The sequence below is a fragment of the Eptatretus burgeri genome, chromosome 12 (genome assembly GCF_056783735.1).
Source record: "Eptatretus burgeri isolate ZD-2024b chromosome 12, Ebu_testis_v1, whole genome shotgun sequence".
NCBI classification, from domain to species: Eukaryota; Metazoa; Chordata; class Myxini; order Myxiniformes; family Myxinidae; genus Eptatretus; species Eptatretus burgeri.
In genome coordinates this window covers 80,715,163-80,738,997 of record NC_140972.1, presented here as the reverse complement: position 1 = coordinate 80,738,997, position 23,835 = coordinate 80,715,163, and the positions used below count along the sequence as shown (strand labels likewise).

Genomic DNA, 23,835 nt, shown 5'->3' with positions numbered 1-23,835 from the left:
ACTCCGCGGGCCTCGCGGACAGTGTCTGGTAGGGGGTGGGAAGGGGGCCCCCTTTGTCGCACTATCTCAGCGCGGGGGGAAACAGGAGGGGGTTGCTGATGCTCGGGGGAAGGAGGATATCACCCTATCTCGGGCCCCGCGGCGAGCGTCTCCTCCTCGACCTCGGTCGCGTTGCTGGGCTCTCCCCCTGCAGCTCCCGGCACCGACGCGAGCACCCCCTCGTCCGCCTTCGCCGCCGTCACCTCTCCACAGCTCCGTCTACTCGCCCTCTCCGTCTCCTCTCTTGGCTCGTCCCAACTCTTCACTCTTGACTTCTCCCACTTCTTTCCAGCTCCACCGACGACTCCCTTGAACTCCGCACCACTCTCTTTACTGACGAACGCAGCCGTTTATATAAGCCCCGTGGCTTCGCTCTTTCACCCTTGACCCTCTGCCTCCGACCCTTCACCTCTCTAACTGGCTCCCCATTGGCCCGAGGAAAAGTGGGCGTGAATGCTTTTTGATCCATGAATTTGCATATAGCGACCGCCCTCCAACGCCCTGGAGGCGGGGCCAAATCGCCCCTCGCTCACCGATTGGACGGAACAAAAGTGGGCGTGAGTCGTTTTTGATCCGTTTTTCTTCGGAAAGTCTGTGATGTCTCTGAATACGCTGCTCGGTGCGCGCCCTGCACGAGTCCAGTATCGGTGCCCACGAGTGGCGCGAGATGGTGTGGATGCGATGGTGGCGAGTTGTGACGGTAAAGGTTGTGGCTGTTGTTGTGAAGCGGCGTTGTGGTTGGTGGTTGTTGTTGTGATGCGGCGTTGCGGTTGGTGGTTGTTGTTGTGTAGCGGCGTTGTGGTTGGTGGTTGTTGTGGTGATGGCTGTTGAGACGTGGTTGGTGGTGGTAGTAATGGCGGCTGGTCCAAAATAAAGATAGTAAAAGAAAAACGGCGATCCTGAAGAGTCGCAGCCCGACTGAATGACATTTATTCCCTCGAAACAACGGGTTTGGGCCTAACTACACATATACTTACAGAGATATCTCACCTAAGGGACCTGAATGGTGGTTTGTGAATTTCGTCAACCACAACAATATATTGGTGCGAATTCGCACCCGCCGGCGTGCGATTGGCCACGTAACTCGAATTGTGGCACGTCGCCCACCGGACGGAGAATTCAGGCGTGACCCTCTCGGAACAACGCCGGGAGCTCGTCACTGGTCGGTCTTTCGACCTCACCACAATCGTGCCAATCGGCCACCCGCGTAGGATAGGGTTGTTCGCCAAACTCGACCTAAGTACCTACACGGATGGTTAATCGGGCGATCGTACCTCGCCGCAGGTCGACTTTGGACACGAACCGCTTAAGCGGTTCGTTCCGTACTATCGAGATAACCGAGCGGAGTTATCGTCGACCTCAATGGTTCAGATTAGTTACCGGGAACTTGCACCCACTACCAATCTCTTACGTGATTCAGGATGGAGAGTCAACAAAAGGAAGGAGACGAAGCAATGTGGGAACAATTGAACAAGCACATTTATTTCACACACGCAGACAGCACAGAAGGCACGTATTCAGTCACAGTAATAATAATAAAAGGCACGTATGGCGGGCAAGCTGCAATGTTCGTGCCGCTGCGCCCCGACTCCGTGCCCTGGCGTGGTCGGCGAGTCCTCTCCAGCGTGCTCCGCGCGAGCGGTCTTGTTGGCACCACGTTTAGGGTGGGGGAGGAACGGGGCCCCCTCGGCACTATCTCAGCGCGAATGGGGGGGGGGAAATCGCTGATGCTCAGGGAGAGGGGTATGGCTGGCTGGCCTGGATCCCGCGGCGAGTCGAGCGACCCCCACACCGCAACCTCGTCACCATCCGCAGTCTTCCCTGCAACTCCTCCGCAACTTCTCTCTAATTCTTCCCGAACTCCTCCCAGCTCAACTCACCCTCTCTCTCCCACGAGTTGCCTTGCGCTCTCATCTTTATAGGACTCAGGAGGAGCCGATATGCAAATATGCGATTGGAGGCGGGGCCACGCCACCCTCTGTTCAGCCATTGGTCGGGCAAAAAGGGGCGTGAACCTCCCTTGATCCGCATATTTGCATAAACGGACTTCACATACACGCGCTTGGAGGCGGGGCCAAGCCGCCTCGCGCTCGCCCATTGGACGGAGGGGAAGTGGGCGTGAAGCATTTTGGATCCGAATTTCTCCCTCGGAAAGGCCGCCATTCGCGCTCGAGGCTCGGTGCGTTTGGCACCAATCGCCGAACGGGCCCTAGACAGCCTGACGTTCAGTGTTCACAGGTAGTGCGGTTGTTGGTTGTGAAGGAGAAAGGCGAAGGTGGTGGAGGGTTTTCTGTGGTGGTTTGATGGTTATGGTGGTGAAGCGATGTTTGCGGGATGGAGTTGTGAAGGTAAAGGTAGTGGCTGTTTGCGTTGTTAGCGGCTTAATGGTCGAAAATAACAATAGAGAAAGAAAAAATGGCTAACTGAAGGATCGCAGCCCGAATGGATCACATAAATTCCCTCTATACAACGGGTGTGGGCTAGCTACACATGGACTTATCGAGATATCTCACCTGAGGACTCTTTCTGGTGTAATGCGAATTTCCACAACCGTAACAATATATTTTTTATTCCACCGGCGATTTTTGGGTTTTTTTCCCTTTAAAATCCATTTTCTCAGGAACCGTAATTCCGATCGACACAAAAGTTTCACCGTAGTACGTATCTTTTTTGACAGCATACTTAATTGATAATTATGATGTCATAGGTGACGTGGTATGGGCGCCATCTTTGAAAAACGGAAAAACTTTGGACCTCTGTATCTCTGAAACCGTGCAATGGAAAAATTTGAAACTTGCCGCTTGTTAAGAACTCTCCATGGGGAACATGTGTGATTTAAAAAAAAATTGTGACATCATTGGTGAAGTGGTGTCCTGGTGAAAATTTGACAGGGAGAATGCTGCATCGGAAAAATTAGAAATTTCTTGAGCATCATCTATGCAACAAGTCACCGAATAAAAAATGATGATGTCATAGGTCACTTTGTTCAGCAGCCATATTGTTTTGAATTTTTTTTTTTTAAGATCTCCAGAACAGCTGGACAGATTGAGGCAAAACTTTACACACACATTTCCCATGACATTCTTTTACAATTTGTTAATTTGTAATTGATAGGTCACATGGTTTGGTGGCGATATTGAATTTACCCTAAAACTTTAAAACATCTTCTCCAGAACAGCTGGTCAGATCAAGGGGAAACTTCATAAACGTATTCTCCTTGGGTAGGGGATATAAGTTTGTTAATGAATAATTGATAGGCCACATGGTTTGGTAGCCATATTGGATTTAAGAAAAATATTAAATGATGTTTCCTCTGGAACCACTTAACCTATCGAAGCAAAACTTTGCAGCTATCATCTACCCTCATGTCTCCATATATGGTAAAAATTATGAAGTCACATGGTTTGGCAGCCATCTTGGATAGAAAAACGCACCTCATCCAATTAACACGAAACTTAAGTATTATCCCCGGCCCCATGAGAGGGAGAATATAAATTTATGATGTAATAGGTCACATGGTTCGGCAGCCACATTGGATTGAAAAAAACAATAAATTATAAGCCTTCTTCTCCGAAACGGCTGAACAGATCGAGGTGAAACTTTACAAGTATGACCACCTATCCATGACGAACAAAAAGTTCCCACCTCCTTTTGGTATAGGTCATATGGTTTGGCATCCATATTGGATTGAAGGAGGGATATTAAATCATGTTTACTCTGGGACCACTGCATCATTCAATGTGAAACTTCACAATTGTGATCTAGCAAATACCTGGAATGTACGTTTCAAATTTCAACCCGATCAGCCATAAGGTCTGACAGCGGGAATAATTTAATTATATGAATCTGAGAAGTTCAGAAAAAAAAAATTTGTTTGTTTTTGGTATAACTACAAGGCTCACTTGGCTGCGCCTGCATGCATTTGAGGGTACAGGAGTAGCAAGTCAATTGATACCGATGATAGCCCCAGGAAAAATGGTAACCTGTGTGCATAATATATGGATCGAACGTGCCCTGTTCCTCAGTCCATAACTTGTGAAACATGTGGGGCCTCATTAGACTCAGGGGAATCCCCCTTTACGCTCTGCACCAATGGTGTCAATATTTATTACTTTGTGTTCAGGTTATTTAAACACCAATGTGATTGATACTGACTATGTATTCAGGAAAAAGGGCTAACTGCATACGTAAAAGATAGATTGAACACTTCGTGTCAATCGGTCCGTAACTCGTCAGTCCTGTGTTATATCAAAGCAGGGTGGTATTTGTATCAAAGCCGGATGTCTTGGGACTCGGTCATCACTGCCAGCAGTTATAACGTGGCAGTTCTAGTTTATTTTGTAATTAGAATGCCATGCAGTGGAAGGACCTATTAAGCTGCTTTATACACCTTAACATGGTGTGCATTTAAATCATGGACATTCTAACGGATTCTTTGTTGTTAATTAGCCTAATCCACCCAGAATATTATGCTTATCATTTTGTTGTATCACATTCCACATCAGAAAGCTCCAGTAGAACTCCACGAAAACACACCCCGCTCACCCCCCTCCCCCTCCCCCCCCCCCCGGGCGCGCGCGCACACACACGCACACACACACACACACACACACACACACACACACACACACACACACACACACACACACACACACACACACACACACACACACACACACCTCGGCCATTTATAGTAGAAGATAAATAGAGTTCTGGTCTGAGAAATATTGATTTAGTCAAATGGTCTGTGATGCATATTAATTTTTTGATGAGACTTGCATGTACATGCATGTGCGCACATAATATTTCGGAGCCCCCAAGCTATTACATTTTTTTTTGTAAAGTGAATGAAATGTCAGCCTTTTTAGCCACTGAAGGACTGATTTGTAAAAGTATGGTCTGCAAGAGCAACACTTTTCTTTGTGCCTATAATTGAGCCTTCTGGAAACACTCCAGTTGTTTTCATGTTGCCATTCATTTTGATTTTTAAATGGAGGGAAGCTTGTACTGCATTAATTTGATGGCGGTTGGGGGTGGAAGGGGCTGGATGGAGGAACTTGAAAGTAAATGTCAATGTTTTGATGTCACTTGGACTTTAATTGATGGTTCTTTGTATTGGCAGTAAGGAATCACTAATTGGTGTCTTTGAATTCATGTTTTTTGAATGATAATGTTGACTTGTTTTCACTTTATAGTGGAGGCTGTTATAGCTCTGGGAAACAAAGTGATGGACATGTTGAAGATACAGAACCCAAAAGAAGGTGAATTTTAAAACGTGTGCATTTTGATTAGCATCGTCTTGTTTTCTGTCTGTACTTTATTCATTTTTTTTGTTGTTGAATTTTTATTTTTATTTCGCATTCCTTATCGAGTGCAATCATTGAATCAGAAAATGGTCTCTGGATGCACAGAGGTAGATCTCATAACCAGCACTTGTTAAAGTGTTCATGAACTCGGTGGAGCAGAGCAAAATTGATAAATATATTTATTTCTTCTGCAAAATCTTTTTATATAGGGTGAGGCTGATTGGTACTGAACGACTACTCTTCCATCCACAACATTTCTCCACAAACCTTCATTGCCAGCCATCTCACTCCACTTTCCATCCGCCTTCACCTTTCTGATGTACTTCTTCATGCAGTCCTCCTATCTCAATCTGACATCCTTCACCTTTTTCTCCTTCCTCGCTGTGTGAACACATCTGTTCTCTTCGGAAGTCAATCTTCCTCTAAGTGCCCTCCCCACTTAGGTCAATACTTTACCAATCTTCACATTGATCTCATCCCTCAGTTAATTAATCCTCCTCCTATTCACCCTCTTCACTCATGCAATCTTCCTGATTCAGATGTTCTTGCATAACCTCTGTTGTTCTTGCAATGTCAGTGCCACCATCTCCAGGCCATACAGGTATGCCGTTGTTACACATGACCTCAGGATTTTCCCTTTCAACTTCCTCTGTCTTCCTGTCTGCTATCAAACACCACTTTTTTCCATACATTCGCACACCCACTTGTATCTTTTTCTATACCCCTGCCTCCGAACTACTCGTACGATCACTGGTTACCATTCTCCTTGGGTAAAGAAATCTATTTCCCTGCCTTATCTCTTTCACTTCGAACCTGATGTTCAGTTTCTCTCTTCTGTCTGACCCACCTTACCTCCGTCTTCCTCAGGATCATCTTCAGTCCATGCTTCTCAAACATCTTCCACTCCTCCAACACTTCTTGCATCTCCTGCTCACTCTCCATTACCAGCTGACATTTCTGTTCCATCACCATAATAAACATTAGTGGGCTGAGTGTGCTTCCCTGCCTTAAACCTATCTTAATGGGGAACTCCCATGACATTACACCTCCAACTATAACTCTTCACTTACTTTCCTTGTACATACCTTCCACCATCCTAACGTTTGCTTACGTCGATATCACCATCTCTCACGGGACCATGTCATAAGGCTTCTCAAGGTCCACATATTCTCGTGCCATTCCTCCTTTACATGTCCAACCTATTCTCTACCACCTGTTTAAGCGTAAGGAACCAATCCATAGTGCCTCTTCTCTTTCAGAACCCCTGTGATGTTCTTCACCTATCTTCTGCACCACACTTTTCCGAATTCTCCCATTCAGAATCCTCTCCAGGAGATTAATAACGTGACTTAGAAGTGTGATGTCTCGTACATCCCTGGATATTGTACCTTCCTTTTCCATATTGGTACCATTAGACCAGTCCGCCACTCCTCCAGATTCTCACCCTCTCTCGTAAATATATTTGACGGGCCTCTTCATCATCCGACTACAATCGCTCCCACTGCACTTTTCATCTCTGCACGTTCCTCATCAATACCTGTTGCTCTCCCATTTAATTATTCATCCTATTTCATGCTGCTTGTATCTCTGTAATCTCCGTAATCTCCAACTTCCACATTCCTCCTTTACATAGCTCGGTAACTCCAGCTTGTCAGTGCTTCCTCCCCGGTTCAGCAACTCATTGAAATAGCCTTCACATACTTTCAGTACTGGCCCCTCTCTGTCACCAACTTCCTTTCACCATCTTTCCCCCCTCCACCCCTCCCAACCCCTCATACCCTTACCATACTCATCTAACTTTTGGTCCACTGCCATTTTCATATGATTCATTGCCTTATCCAAAGCTCTTTGCTGCTTTCTTATTCTGACAATACAAGTTTAACAATGCTGCATCCACTTGTCCTTCATCCTTGATCTTCTCTGTCCTCTTCCACACCTTCTCACAGAATAACTTCACTACTCCCTCCGTTCACCATAGCTTGTTTCTATTCCTTGGTGTTACAGTGCTCTTTCCTGATGTTCTTCCATACAAATCTTCTGCAACTCCCACAAACATCTTTCTATACTTATTCCACTCTTGATCTCGACACTTTCTATTCCTCGTGCTTCATCCCAATCGACGAACACACTCCACTTCACCCAGCTAAACAACTCCCTCATGTACATTTAAGTCACCTGCAATGCATAGCATCACCTCCAGCTCAACCATTTCCATCATCCTCTCCAGTGTGTCCCTGAAATCCTACTTCTCTGCCTCGGTCCTTCTTGTTTGTGACGCACACATCAGTTGTTGATGTGTATCTCTCACTCTCACTCTCACACACACATCTCTCATACACATCTCTCATCTCTCCATTGTAACCACCTCCTTGCTGATCTCTTCTGATACTAAGGTCCAAGCTCTGTTTCTTCTTCCATCTCCTGCTTGCAACAGCTTGTATCGTCCTGCTAGCCTCCTCACTGTCTCCTTTCCATTTGGTCTCCTGAACACACACAACACCTCCAGCCTCCTTCTCTGCATAATATCCACCACCTCGCCAACTCTTCCCTCCATCGTTCCCATGTTTAGACTTACCTAGCTGAACTTCACAACTGGATTGCTGTCGGCCTGACAATCCTCCTGCGTTTTTGTTGTCCTTGCACCATAGCCAAAGACAGTGACTCAGCTGCCCCGACTGGAGTCACATTAGGCCAAATAAAAAGAAAATACCAGTTGATCATCTGGATGTTTTTTTTTTTAAGGAAGGAGGCCCTTTTTATTATTTATTTGTTTGTTTGTTTTTTTGCCTAATGGCTGCCAGCTTTTAGTACCCAACAAACATGTACCCAATACGCAAGTTTTTTTGTTTTGTTTTTTTTAACCTTCCTCCCTTCCTCCCCCCCCCAAAAAAAAAAAATTGCATGAGTCATGTACCAGACATGTCAGTTTTCTACCCCCAAACAAATATTATGTGTGGCATATACCTGACATGTCACGTACACACTCACTCAGCCCATAAAAAAATACAATCCACAGTTCTAAACAAATGTATAAAACATGTATGGAGAAATACCAAAAAAACTAAACACTTCTTGCATATTAAAATTTTGGCTATGCCACCTTTCTATATAGATCTACAGTAAACATTTAATACACAGATTTACATATGTGGGATGTGGACTCACCAGCGCTCCCTGGTCCAACTCGGTAGAAGTATCGACTCTACCAATAATACTCCATCGACAATTGGGGGCAATAAAAACTCTACCTACAATGGCAAAACGATCGATTCAAAGAATGGTGCAAGAGTCGCACATGAAGATATTGATTTTTAAGTGGTGCAAACCGCTTCAAAATACTGTATGTCTTTCCTTCCATTCATCCGTCAAAAAATGAAGAAGAAACTTTCTAACCCCCCGTGTTTTGTTCGTTTCTCGTTTGTTGTTGTTTAGTTTTTGTGTTAATTGTTAGTTTGCATCAAGACAGTAAGGTTACCCCACCTGTTGGGTAAGTAACCGTCAGTCTCCCACTGGGCTACTTTTTAAGCAGTGCAGCCGCTTCACTGCAGTGCTTCCTTTGGATGTGGGTGCGACATATATTATTGGTTCGCGTGCGCCAGCAGTGACAACTGTTTTCGTTGTCTGTGTGTCTGTCTGTTTGTGACTCTCTCCAGAGCATAGCTCCATGACGTTTGATGCGATCTTGATGAAATTTGGACACAAGCTCGATATAATGGTCTAGTTGTGTCTTTTTGTATGAGGGGCGTCCCACGCCCCTTGTGTGTGGAGCCACGACCACTTGAACTTTTTTTTTTTTCTCGGAATTTCATTTCCTAGAAGCTGTGCGTAATGTCCATAAGTACAACATATAAAAAAATCCGATTTGATTTGGTCAATTTTGACGGAAGAGATAGATTTTTACGGTAGAGCTTCCTCAAAAGCTTCCACGAACTCAATTGTACCTATCGTGGCATTGTTCAATAATGCTCGCGAACAATCGTCGCCTCCCGGCTTGTTTTTTTTATTATTATTATTATTTTTAGATGTCTAACAAAATAATAAAACAAGCAGTCATAGACTGGTACTTACGAAATCGTCAACTTGACCTCTGACCTTGTCTAATAAAAGCTGTCTCGAGAGAAGGTCGCGACGCAAACCAGAAGTTTCTACGATGATTCTGTACCAAACCATCAAAAATCGAATGTTTTGTATGTTTGACCTCACTGTAACCTTGACCTTTGACCGATTTTGACCAAAATCTAATCACTGCTAGCCACCACCCTCCTGAATCACGTGGTGTAATTTGACATTGGTAGCTTCTTCCGTTCTCGACTTATCTGTACCAAACCATCAAAAATCGAATATTTGACCTCACTGTGACCTTGACCTTTGACCGATTTTGACCAAAATCTAATCAGCACTAGCCATCACCCTCCTTAATCACGTGGTGAAATTTGACATTGGTAGCTTCTTCCATTCTCGAGTTATCGTGCCTACAAACAAACAAACAAACAGAAACGGAAGGCATCAATATACTTACGAAATCTTTAGATTTCATAAGTAACAAGTAGAGGTACAAAGAACACCACCCCAATGTCAAATAAATAAATAACAAATCCTCCAGTGCTTGACATTGCCCAGATGAGAAATAAAATAAATAAGGAATTAATAAATCTATAATAATTACGTAATTAATCAATCAAAAAAATAACGCTTTTGCCAAAGCATATCTTCACTTTTGTCCCCAAATTTCAGCTTCCTAGCTCAAAGGATGGCTGAGATGTCACTCAGACAAACAAGAAAACAAACAAACTGAGTAAAAAAAAAAAAAACTGCGTACTCCCTTCCTTCGGTACCTGGCGATGATATGGAATTGGGAAGGAGCAGTGTACAAAAAAGGAAGCAGGTGGGGATGATCAACTGGTATTTTTTGTTGTTATTATTTGGCCTTATTCCAGGCATGCAGACCTCGAACCATTGTGTTATGTTTGGAATGTTGCAGTCACTCAACAGCACTGCCTGGGCTATCCTGCTGGACTTACTATGTTAGCCTGCTGTTACTGACACGCACACCCCCGCACCCCTTTTCCACTTACTCCCTTTCCCTCCTTTGCCCCCCCTCGATGTCTTTCTTCATTTCTATCTCCTATTCATCTCTCTCGACTCCTCAATTTCCCATCAGTCGCTCCCTGCTCAAATTGTTACAAACTCTGAAATCTCTCATTTGGGCTTGTTTCTGCAGGGGAGATGATGCAGACTCTAGTTCCTTGAATCCATAGGCTGGCAAAGCTGTTCACAGGTTTCATCATGGGGGGGGGGGGCAAAACGCCTGTAGTTATAATGAAATCTCAAGTAATATGTTAAAAAACAACATCAGAGTTAAGACAAACCATCATTAGCACTTGCTTTGTATTTCACTTCCTTCCCTCTTTCTGTCTTCTCCCTCTGCAGTGTTCTCCATCACAACGAGTAACACTGGATTTGAAATTGTGTCCGGTGAAGCAACTGTGCGTGTTCTCATTACCACCCTGCCACTAAATTTACGCAAGCTTGACCTTGAGCTGCATTGTAAGCCCCTCTTATTACTTTTGTGTTGTGCTGTTCATGTTGAATAACTAATATATTGACATTTCCACTGGCACTTGGGGTTTGCATTGCATCGTCAACATCTGTCTGTTCCAGTGGACATCAAGGTGCTGCATAGCGCTCTTGCAGACATTCGCCACGTGCGCTGGTTTGAAGAAAACGCTTCACAATCCTCGTAGGAACACACAAACCTACTGTACCTTTCTTTAGCAGTATTTCAATTTAACTTGCTTGTTTCTGTTGGAGCTTTATTTATTTATTTTTCAGGTTATTTAGAACTGGTTTCTTGTCCTTGTTTCCTGTTTGCATAATACTATTTAAGCCTCTTGCTAGCATTTTAAAAGTAGGATCTTAAATGTCTTGAAGTTTCAATAATAGCCATCTCGTATGTCTTCTTCTAAGATGCATTTTTGTAATTTTTCTATAAAGCTTGCCAAAATCACGAGGCAGGAAAAATGTATAGAGAAGAGCCTTTTATGACTTTGCACTCCCATATCTGTATAACAGCTACCAGTTGTGAAGATACAAATGGCATGAGGGGTTCGACAAATTAACTTTACCCAACCTTTGTTGTAAACTGCAACTTCTCAGACTCTTCCGATTATCATTGATGACTTTTCCTGAATTGCATGTGTTTGACTGCAGCACAGAGCCTTCTTGCTTTCAACAGTCACTGTTGAAATGATGTATTTACTGCTGCATGATAGAGACAATTTAATATGATACTCGCGTTTATAGAATCTACAACAACGAAGATGTCATATTATGTTTTGCCCGATTGTTGTTCCACACAGGATAAAAGTCTTGATACGGCTGTTAAAAGACGTAAGAAATCGTTTTACAGGATTGCAGCCTCTCACTCCTTGGATCATTGACCTGTTGGTAAGATGGTGATGAAGCGAATGTTACAATGCGTTTTCCGCCTTTGGCCCTGCACATCATCGACCTTGTAAAATTGCTACACCTTTCCTTTCTGATTACTCATTTGACAACCTGCTTTAATGCATTTCTTCCTGCTTCCATGTTTGTTGTTTCTTCTCTTTTACGGATTCATCTCCGTACCTTGACTGGTTGAACTGTTTCAACACATCTTTTTATATCTTCTGCATCATTTAATGATTTCAACAAGCACATCTATCTCTTCAGAAGGACTGGATCACTCAATGGGCAATGAGGGAATCAAAATCCACATATTGTATTATCTGAGAAGTAATCCACATTTTGTAATATTTCAACTTCCGATTTGGGGTTCCTCCACGTGCAGGTCAGATCTACAGCTGCTCCTACCACCTCAATGTTTTCCGAACCGGATCCGGCATGTTTTTCTGTGATATTTTCGGCCCTGTATGCTGTTTGCATGGGTGAAATTCCTTCCGTATTTTCTGGAAATCCGTACTTTTGTAACGACCAATATGGAAGTTTCCGTATGTTCGTCATCAGAAACGCACATCACGATTACAGGGAATTGAGGTGCTATTTCGATATGCCCCCTCTCGGCTTCCCCCTCGTCCCCCCCTCTCGGTTTCCCCCTTGTCCCGCCCCTCTCGGCTTCCCCTCGTCGTCCCACCCCTATCGGCTTCCCTCGTCGTCCCGCCCCTCTCGGCTTCCCCTCTCTGCTTCCCCCTCGTTGTCCCGCCCCTCTCAGCTTCTCCCATATCCCCCCATCCCGCCTCATCCCTCATCCTCCCATCTCCTCCTCTCCAGTCCTCTCACGTCCTTTCTGGTCTTGCACCCTCTGCTCCTTACATTCTCTAACCCCCTCCCCACCACTCTGACTTCTGCAGGGCTTATGCGGTCTGCCAGTAACCTACTTTTGGTGCAACTTTTAAAATCCAGGCTCACTGCTTGTTCATCTTTTCTCTCGTCTGTGGAATCAACCTCCTCAATCTGTTCAATGCCAGCTTTCCCTCCAGCGCTTCAAGACAGCTGTTAACCGCTATCTCAGGCCATCCCGCTTCCATAACCATGATCTTTTCTTCCCTCATTGACCCTCCCCAAGCCATCCTATTTCTTTGCTTTCAAGTTGAGGTTTACCCCACCCCACCCCTCTCACCCTCCTCTTCGAGTATTTTTCTTTTGATCCAGTTCTGCTTCTTCCACGGTTTCTCCTTCCACTTTTGTGATTGATAGTTTGCACCTGTATCCAGCTTGTTTACCCCTTGTGTCCTCATTCCCCTCCCATTGTTGTTCTCTCCAGGTCCCCTTGTTTTGTTCCTCTACCATGCTATTGTTGTGTTTCCCTCACCTCATATTTCCACTGTTCTTTTCATTGTTATGTCCTGGTCTGTTCTGTGTTCTTGTTCCTCCACGAGCCTCGACTCTATGCAAAAAAACAAACAAATAAATAACTTAAAGGGGCAAAAAAAAGATTGTCATACATTGTGATTTGTATGTGCACCTCTCCTTTCCTTAACTCTAATAAGCACAACATATTGTTGCGAATTCGCGCCCGCCGGCGTGCGATCGACCGCGTGTAGCGAAAAGTGGCTGCCTCGCCACCGGAACGGACAATTCAGTTGTGACCCTCCGGGAACTACCGCCCGGAGCCAGTCACGGGTGGGGGTTTAACCTCACCACGATCGTGCCAATTGCCCACCCGCGCAGGATAGGGTTGTTCGCCAAACTCGACCTACCTAAGTACCTGCGCGGGTAGTTAACCGGGTGATCGTACCTTGCCGCAGGTCAGCCTAGGACACGAACCGCTTAAGCGGTCCGTTCCGTGCTACAGTGATAACAGAGCGGTGTTATCGCTGACCTTGATGGACATGATTATTTATTGGGTGTCTAAACCCACTGCCAATCCTTTACGTGATGCAGGATGGAGAGTCAATAAAAAGGAGACGAAGCAAAGTATGAACAATTGAACAAACACATTTAATACACACTCAGACAAGCACAGAAGGCACGTATTCAATCACAATAATAATACAAGGCAAGTAAATGAAAGGCACGTATACACAATCACAGTAATAACAATAAAACAAAAGAGATATTCCAACTAAAGACCGACACACGGCAACACTTCAAACAATACTACATCGTCAGACAGGCGCCACTCACAGACATTCACACAAAAACCCCAAGGAAAAAGAAAGTTGCGACTTCCCTGAATGCATCGTCCAGCGTTGCGTTCTCGACCTCGAATCCGAGCCTCCCCCGATGCGGTCTGCGGCTCGCACCTTGCGCCTGCACGTGTAGCCGCTCAACGCCACGAACGGGGCTTCTGGCACTATCTCAGCGCGGATTATGGGGGAGGGGAAATTGTTGATGCTCGAGGTCGATGAGGGGAATGGTGGATGCTCCGTCCTGCTGGCGTGGCCTCGGGACCGCGGGCTGATCGCCTTGGCACCTGACAGAAGGCTCGTTCTCCTCCGAGGCAGACGGCAATAGGGCCCAGGATGATGATGCGCCGACTCGACTCTCCACTTCCCCGACTTGACTCGTAGACGAACTCTGACTTGATTTGACCTGTAGACGAATTCTGACTTGACTCGACCCGTTTCCCGACTCTGCCCCACCGACACTGCCAGACTGACTTGAGCTCCGTTCGGTTCTCCGACCCCTTCAGACTCCGCAAGCTTCGTTCCTACTCTTCCCCATCTCACTGCTTCCAGGCTGCCGTGAGCTCCGTTCCGACTCTTCCCCGTCTCACTGCTTCCAGGCTGCCTCGAGCTCCGTTCTGACTCTTCCCCGTCTCACTGCTTCCAGGCTACCGCGAGCTCCGTTCCGACTCTTCCCCTTTCCACCGACTTGACATACGTTCCAACCCGCCCGTGTGCGTCCTTTTATACCCCGAGGGAGGGGCGGGTATGGTAATTTTCGGATCAAAATGACCTCGGGGGCGGAGCCACGCTCGCCCATTGGACGGAGGAAAAGGGGGCGTGAACCTCCCTTGATCCGAATTTCTGGGAAAAGTTGCTATTCTCCCGTAAAGGAAGGTGCCGGCGGTTAGAAGTCCACCGCGATTCTGGGCCGATGTTGGGCGTGAAGAGGAATGTGAAGGCGGTTAGAAGTCTGCCGCGATGCTGGGTCGATGTTGGGCGTGAAGAGGAATGTGAAGGCGGTTAGAAGTCCACCGCGATGCTAGGTCATTGTTTGGGCGTCGTTGGAGAATGGCGGGCTGGGGGATGTTTGCGAGGTTGGGTTTGTGGGGGTGAAGGTAGTGGCGGTCTGGTGGAGTTGTTTGGGGGTGGTGGCGATTTGGTGGTGGAGTGGTGTTTGGTCCAAAATAACGACAGCAAAAGAAAAACGGCTAAGTCAAAGAATCGCAGCCCGATAAATCACATATATTCCCTCTATACAACGGGTTTGGGCTAACTACACATGAACTTACCGATATATCTCACCTGAGGACTCTTTATGGTGTAATGCGAATTTCCACAACCGTAACAATATGTAAAAACCAAACTTGCCCCCCCTCTTCATCGACCAAACGTGCATGTAAAATGTGGATGGCTTCCAACATATTGTTGCTGCCCCGGCGTTGCGGGGAAACCACGAGGGTGGGGCTGTCCCAGGTTCCTCTCCGGACTCACTGGGAATCGCAGGCCGTCGTACACGAATAACTTCATGTCATGGTGGGTCGATAAACGCCAATAGCTTGACCACGTGCCTTGGGGTCCTCCATATAACAAACTGTTTACCTAAGAACACGTGAGCTTATCGGGGAACGTGCCCTCGGTACGTACTTGCCTTAACCAGATTACCTGCCGGATCAGGTGCAGCCGAGCGGAACTACCAAGTCCTTACCGGCTATGAATCAGGTTATTGGGGAATCACGTCCTGGCTAAGCTCGGGTGTGGACCATCCTGGATCAATGGAGGAAAAGACAAAAACGAGCTGGGAACATTTCTAAACACATTTATTTTAAACCAGAATGCGAGGAGAGTTATGTGGCACAATAAATGGGTTTATTGTAATGTACATCAGGGAAAGCGAGGAATTTGTAGGGTGCGGCAAAAGGCAAACAATTCCACAAAAGTATACAGAGCAGAGTTATCCCGTAATTTCTTACACAATCTTAACTTGCACAATCACACACACACACACACACACACACACACACACACACACACACACACACACACACACACACACACACACACACACACACACACACACACACACACACACACACACACACACACACACACAGACACACAGACACACAGACACACAGACACACAGACACACAGACACACAGACACACAGACACACAGACACACACACACCTGATGAAAATTAGAGATAGACCAGAGCGAAAGAAACAGATGAGGATTAACGGCCTCTCAATACCTGGCATGGCCGGCAGGTCAATGTAACCCAGAACAAAGAAAAAATGAGGTGGGAGGAATACTGGGGGTGTCTCGGGTGTGGGTGTGTGAGGTACGCAGAGTAATGCAACGTGGGTGTTCGGCGTAGTGCGAGAAGAAAAATGTGAGATGCAAGTCAGTTCGGTTTGCTCTTTTTGTTCCTGCCCTGAAAAGAACAATGGGCTTTGCCCGCGTTGATTTCTCTTTTGTGCGTCCACAGTAGGCGAGAGAGTGAGAGAAAGAGAAGAAAGTCCCTATCCTATTTGTTTGAGTGCCTGTAACCTAATGAGCGTCTCTTGAAATGGAGCGGCTTCGCCTTGTGGCAATAATGTGTGACCCACGCTTGGCCATGTGGACTCACGGCACCTCCCGCTCTGTGCCGATGCTCGTTCTCCTCGGTGAGGCCCGACGTTTGGCATGTGCTGATCCGGCTCGCCCTCCTGCCGATCTGCCAAGACGCCAAACTGTTCCACTTTGCGTTTCCCCGCCTCCATCTGCTCGCTGATCTTCAACGCTGGCAACGCAATTCTAGCTCTGGCTGGGTCACTGGCGCTCGCTCGCTTTGGCTTGCCCTCTCGCTCCTCTCCCCGCAATTCTGGCTCAACCAACAACGATCAAACCTTGATCTGCTCCGCTCTGCCCTTTTCATGAGCCCGGACGAGGGGAGGGGCCAATAATCGGACCAAACGGAGCTGTAAATGAAATTGCGCTTTCCTGTTGAACCATAGCGGTCGTAGCCACACCCTGCCAGGCCCCGGACGTGAAAGGTTGCTCAGTTGCTCGCTGAACTTGCCATGCGTCGGAGCTCCGGGCTTCGACGTGGAGCCACGGTCTCTGAATGGGCTCTCTGGCCCCGAATGTGCGCCGGCCTCCATTCCAACGTGGGATTGTAGAGAAATCCGTGCGCCATCCTTGGGTCCCTTCATGAGTTACAGCGCACGTTCGCGCTCCGAATTATGGCCCGAAATAACCCGACCTGCATCTTCATGTCCTTTGAGGCTATGGTGAGAGTTTGATGACCATGTGGTAGTTACGACGGTTATAGAGCAGTGAAAACATGTTGTGGCGTTTGCAGTGAGAGAAGTTGGCCACGTGGCATTTGTAGTGAGAGATGTTTGCCACGTGGTGTTGTGAGGATGGGATTGAGGTTCCTTGTGATGTTGAATAAAGGTCCCGTTTGTAAGCGCGAGTTGTGGGGATTTTTATTAGTCTTCTGAAGTGGTTGTGGTGAGTGTGGTTTAGTTTGGTGATAATTGGCACGCAAATGCCCGAGAGCAGTGGACGCTCGCAGCATGAACGTACTGGAGATGCTCGCCGCGTGTCTGCTAAATTCCTATTGAGTGGCGTGCATGCTTGCTTGCATGTTCCGTGTCAAAGAAGAAGTGCAACAGAGAAATAGTAAAGATTAAAGAGCTGTAACTAGCAGAGTCCCACACAACGCATCTTTCCCCTTTACCCACTAGACATATGGAAGAGCCTCTCTAATACACATACGATTGGAATAACTGCTTTGGGATCGCTGTATGTTGTGTGCCATTGCCCTGGAGGCATGTGGTTTTCCAGAACCACAACAATATGTGGTATTGTTTTGCGAATGCATTTTCTTTCTTAGATATTTAAAGCTGCTTTGCTGTACATTTTTGTTGCAGGCGCACTATGCCGTAATGAATAATCCATCCAGGCAGCCATTGCCACTCAACACTGCCTTCAGGTTTGTTTCTATCTGCCCATGGGGTTATTTCTTACTGATTTGTTTGATTTATTCGTGAGACTTTTTCAGGGCAGCTTCACTATGTCACTTCGATAAACTGGGACACAAGTTAACATTGGTTGAATATGTACTTTGACCTTCTTTTTTGCTCATAACTTGTTTATCAAGCCCACTGCCCATTACATTTCCAGTTCCGGGGTACAGGGACGACACTCCAAATTACAATTACAATCCTTTTGCATGCTACCTTATTGACATAGCAATTCTAACCAGAGTAATCTTTGAAGATTATTTCAAGTAAGCCTGGTGTTTGCTTAATAGTTATGGTGGCTGCCTTAATATCTTAGTGTCTTGAGTTTGAGCCCCTGTCATGCTGTTAAATAACACCAGGTGAGTTGACTCAGCCTGTCATCTTTTACTGCATTTAATTATTTATCTTTACCGTTCCCCTTGGTTGCCCAAATGAGCCAAAATTGATGACACATACATGGGAAGCAGATGGCTCGAACACGTTTTCTTACCTTTTGAAGTGTTTATTTTTAAAGAAAAGTACAGGGAAGCGGGTAGATGAGGTGCTACCATAAACGGTACGAACCAAGCGATCAATGAACACATATAGGAATTGAGCAGGCAAGCAAACTTGTGTACAAGGTACAATTATATATACCCTGCTATGGCGCTGCCTATACCAATTCACACGAAGAACAATGGGGAAAGCAAGGTCTTGGATGGCACAAAGCAACTGGTATATGCAGGTCGCTGGCACACAGTTAAACGGGCAGTGTCACAGGAACGATCCGGTCAAAGTAAGAAGAAGACATGGCAGAAGATATAGCGGTGGAAGACCAGGAGAGAAAAGATGGTGGCCAAACAGAGCTAACGCGAGAGATGATTAGTTGCTTAAAGTTGAGCTCTAACCTCCAACTCTCTGTGTGTGTCTTGCTCCAACCCCCATGGCTCTGTTCTGCCCTCTGTACTTCGGGGCTGCCTTTTCCTGCCACGTTTCTTGATCATTGTGGCAGGTCCATACTCGGGGCCATCCCACCCATGGGGCGGTCTCCCCAAAAAACAAAAAAACAGTCTTCCAGTGTTCTTCTGAGATAAACAGCCTATTTCGCTACCATGGCTCACACACATTGGCCATACAGATCGTGACAGTCCTGCAGAGATTCTTATATGTGCCTTGAAACTTCTGAATCCTCACCTGGCCTCACCTTTCAGAAGGTTAGACATTTTACAACCTTATTCTGTCTATCCTGTCTATAAATAACACATGCTGCCTCCTCAACATCATCTTTAACAAATGACTTACTCTGTCAGGTCCATGTTACATGGCAATCTAACCTACTTGAAGCACACAGACCATACTATACTTACCACAATCTAGCTATGGATCAGTCGCCCCTCCCCTCCACATAACAGTCATAATTATTTAGATATACCCTCGTTTTAGCCATGTGGATAGATTCCCCATGATGTTTCAAAGACATGAACCGGAGTTGTTGGTATCCCAAAACTTTCCTTAAATTCTGCATATTTGCCTCTGCTCATCTGTCAATGCACAAACTCAAAATTGTCTTTCTGTTTTTTTGAGGCATTCAGTCAATCAGCGGGATCACCTTGGCATCGCAGGAAACCATGGCCATGAACTTTCCAGCTTCGTACTGGGTCGGAAATTCATTGGGTGGCGGTTTTCCTTCATGTTTTCATTGCATTTGTCCCCATTTGGTTTAATTATCCCAATGATAAAGTTACATTTTCTAATTAGTTACCAGATGAGCAACAGAGTTGGCAGAACATATTTGGAACGGTTTGAGAAGCTCTCGTTATGTGCCAGGTCATTTCTGATCAATTACAAGTGCTGAGGTTTTGGGGGACCTACCTTGCTGAGACCTTAAACATGACAAAGTGTTTGTAGATGATGGTGAAAACACTGCTCATGTGGTTATGTCAGGGACATTGATGCAACGATCCTCCATGATCAATGCCTTAACGTGGGAAACAGATGGTGGGTCAGTCACATCCACTGACTGTACTGTCATGAGGTCATCTTCAAGGGACTCATGTCCACAATTAAAATCAGCTTCCCGTTTGCCAACTGTACAATACGAGGATGCACTTTTGTCCAACACGGGCAGTCGGCCACCATGCAATTTATTTGGAGCATAAATATTTGATAGACACTTTGAGGCTCAATTGTATTCATACCCATAGTTGTATGAGGGAGCAATCCCTACAAGTTTTTCACATAATGGTTAGTGTCAGCTCTGAGTCTGGGAGGCCAGTGGTTTAAACCCAGTCAAAGTCATACAAAGGACTTTTACGTTTTTGAACGCATCTTGTATGCTCTGGGACAATAAGGACCTTTATCTCTTCTGGCTGGCTCCAAGCGTTGCCTTACTGATGTATCCGTTAGTTTGAGGATAACAATTGTTAAAATCTGATGTGGCCAGCCCAATGCCCTGAATTAAACCCAATGACGATATTTACAATTGATCATGCCCTTGCTTAAAGGAGCAACAGCACAATATTACACCTGACATCTCCCTAAGTGTGGTACAAAGTGTGAGTGATACTGGCAAACATTGGAAATAGAATAAAAATGGGTGAATTATTTATGCTGCATATTTCCTCCCATACTGCCGTCAATTGAATGGTATGCAAGATGAAGTGATCCCATTAAGTCAGCCTCGTGAAGGCTTTTGCCTTCCAGGTGAACCATGATAGACACATACGTGTATGTTTTCACTGTTTTATTTAGATATGATCCCTACTCCAAGGTTTTAGTGCTACTGACCTGAGGATCTGTTCTGTTTTTTGTTTTCTCATTCCGTCTGTCCTTTATTTTTTTTACTTGCAAATACCACCCGTCACTTCGCTGACAGGAATATGAAAGGGGGGAGAGTGAGGAGGTAGAAAGAGAAGGGGGGTGGTGTGGAGGGGGGGTAAGGGTGAGGAGGTGTAAGGGAGGAGGTGGAAGGTGGGGGGAGGGAAAGGGCGAGGAGGTGGAAGGTGGGGGGAGGCGGAAAGGGCGAGGAGTTGGAAGGGGGGAGGGGGATAGGGCGAGGAGGTGGACGGGGGAAAGAGCAGGGAGGTGAGAGGAAGAGAAGGCAGATATGCGGTGGAGCCTTAATTACGATTCCGACTGTCTCATAAAAATGCTTCTGCATGGAATAACATTGAAGATGGAAACAAAATAATGTCTAAAATCCATTTTCGAACGAATCTAACCGGTCATAAAATATATACTACCTGGACAGATCCAGAGACAAACAAACACCGCCCTGACGCGTCCGAGACAGGACAGAGAGAGATGTGTGCGAGGGTGCTGCTCTGTACTAGGAGCGAGGAATGTGTGTGATAGAGAGGGGGAAGACAGGGAGAGGGGACAGAAAGAGGGGAGATGCACACAGACACACATACACACAGACGCACACAGTATTGGTGCTTGGCCGATATCGGCAATTCTTCATGAATCGGCAGATTGGAGTCGGTGTGATTACCAACTACATTTCTGACTATACAACCCAAAAACCTTGAGTAGCTTTCACCCTTGTCTTGGGGGAATTTCAAGAAACAAATTATAAAAACAATGTTGCCTTATAGACTTTTCATGGAGATGTGCATACACATTAATCTTTACAAACAGCTGCCTATCGTCATATGACGGGTAGAAAAAAACATTTGGCTCTTCACTTTAGAAAACGCATTCATTCAGCAAACGGCTTGGAAATCGGGTGTTATCAAATATATTTTGCTTTGATAATCACAGAGAAACAACATAAGCTTTGTAAATAATGTACCTCTACCTTGCATCAACTGCCGACTGTACATCCTGATTGGGAGACTAATTGTACCGCTATCGACTGTTGGGCACTCGGCAAGTGCCTTAAGCACTCAAGCAAGCACTTCATTTATATGGTTGATAAGGAGCGCTTGGCCAGGTTGTGGCTGCATACCATATAGGATCCCTTTAACTTTTAAGCCGCTCTTCACTGCACCTACAGCAGTTTAAGACATTCAATGAATTTGTTCAATTAATGATTTTATCCACAAAAGAGTTGCTGTTTAACGAAGAACGACCCTGGAGGCATCACAAAGTTTTATTGCCCGTGATGTGAACATTGCAGATAATCCACCACGTTCCCTGCTTGTCTGTTCACGCGTCACATAGTACATCTGCGTAAATGGTATAACTTTATTTTTAAAAGTCCATTTTTCACCAGATTTGCTTTGATTCCTTGCAGAGCACCACACAAACCCTTCAACAATATAAACACAGATCTGGCAGACGCTCTGCATTGGCAGTCTCTCTGGGGGACAGGGCACGAGGTCTCACAGTGAATGCATTAAATCATATAACTCTATGAAGCTGGTTAATTTTGGCACATTCCTAAATCTTTTGTTCACTAAATATAATTCTCCAAACGGGAGAAAAGGATAAGTTTAATGCTTTGGAAATTTCACATTTTCTTTTGTTCATGTGGAGAATGAATAAACATAGCCTTGCTTGCTTAAAGTAAATAGGTATATTGGTGTAGTTGTAAGACTTGTTAATTCTTTGAATTATCAGATTTCAACACATATTTAGTCCAGCCGATATCCGATCCTCCAAGCCGGAATAATATTTCGATCATATACTTTAATTTGTCCATAAAAGTAGATCGTGGAAAATTGCATCACATACTGCATGAAATCGCCGCAAGCTCCTAATTTTAAAATTATAGCACCTACAAAGGAGTTTTATGCAACGATTCGTAGCCACGATGAGCAGACATTCGATAATATGAGTGAGGAAAGTGTGTGGGGGAGGGGGGGGTCATCGTTAAGAAATTGTTGCGGCCTGTTCCAAGTCAAGATATGGTTGAGCAGGCCAAAAAACATGGCGGCTTCAGACCCCAGTGAGGTAACCCAGGATACGCCTTAAGACCCCAGAATGCGAGGTTGCCGAGGATGGCACCTGATAAAGGATAGAATTTTATGAGGCCGTTAATTATCTTCAAAAGGGTGTTTTAATTAACCCAAACACCCAATTTTCAGTCATGTACTTCCTTGTAGTTTTCTTTGTGTGAATGTAAAGTTTCAGGCTGCAAGGTTTCATGCACGGTTTGCACACTCCTTGAAAGTCCTTGAATTTCCTGGGAAATAAGATTCCATTTTCCAGTACTTGAAAGTCCTGGAAAAAAGAAAAAAACTCCTTGAAACCTTTGGAAACTCCTGGAAAATAAACCTTTTTGTGTGCACTGTCTCTTACATATTTCTATCCTCTTTTTTTTTTTTTGTAAGAAAATAAGCCGACATCGGTCATTTTTCCGCCAAAGGATTGATTGACCTGGATTAGGGTTATGTTCATTGATTCTGTATGCGGAGGTAAAGTGTCGTAAAATATCAACCAATGAAAAGCATTGGAAATATATGCTCTAACAATTAATTGGCTGTTGATCGATGACGCTGCCATAATCTTCCTGTCAGTATCATATTGACTTCATTATTGAGTAACTGCATGAACGTCTCTGTGCGGAGAAACTTTACGGCTGCAGAGCGGAGAAGCAAAATGTCCAAAGTTTGTTATTTCAACACCAGGTGGCTCAACCATCCCGACTATAGGGATTGGCGAGAAAAGGTGTCAATCCACAAAGCAAGATGTCATGTGTGCAAGAAAGCTGTAGATATTTTGAACATGGGCGAAAGCGCGCTCAAAAGTCATGCCAAGGGAACCAAGCACGTGCGCTTGATGCAGCAGACGTGGCCGATTTCCGTTCGCGAATTACATAATTTTTTTGGATCGGCGAGCACATCGGCACCAGCAGGTATCGTCATGGATATTTGTTTATGAAATAAACTATTAAGCGTAAAACGCATCTGCCATAATTAGATTTCAATGAACACATCACAAAAAATT

The 23,835-nt window shown here is 45.4% G+C and overlaps 1 protein-coding gene across 1 annotated transcript in view; it reads left to right on the top strand.

The window, feature by feature from the left end:
- Positions 1–23,835, top strand: part of ILF2 (interleukin enhancer binding factor 2) — a 104,161-nt gene that overhangs the window by 29,924 nt on the left and 50,402 nt on the right. Inside the window, exons 7-11 of the mRNA XM_085848684.1 lie at positions 5,235–5,300; positions 10,776–10,892; positions 11,007–11,085; positions 11,705–11,792; positions 17,872–17,933. Coding sequence (XP_085704810.1) covers positions 5,235–5,300; positions 10,776–10,892; positions 11,007–11,085; positions 11,705–11,792; positions 17,872–17,933 — 412 coding nt within the window. The remainder of the gene's footprint in view (positions 1–5,234; positions 5,301–10,775; positions 10,893–11,006; positions 11,086–11,704; positions 11,793–17,871; positions 17,934–23,835) is intronic.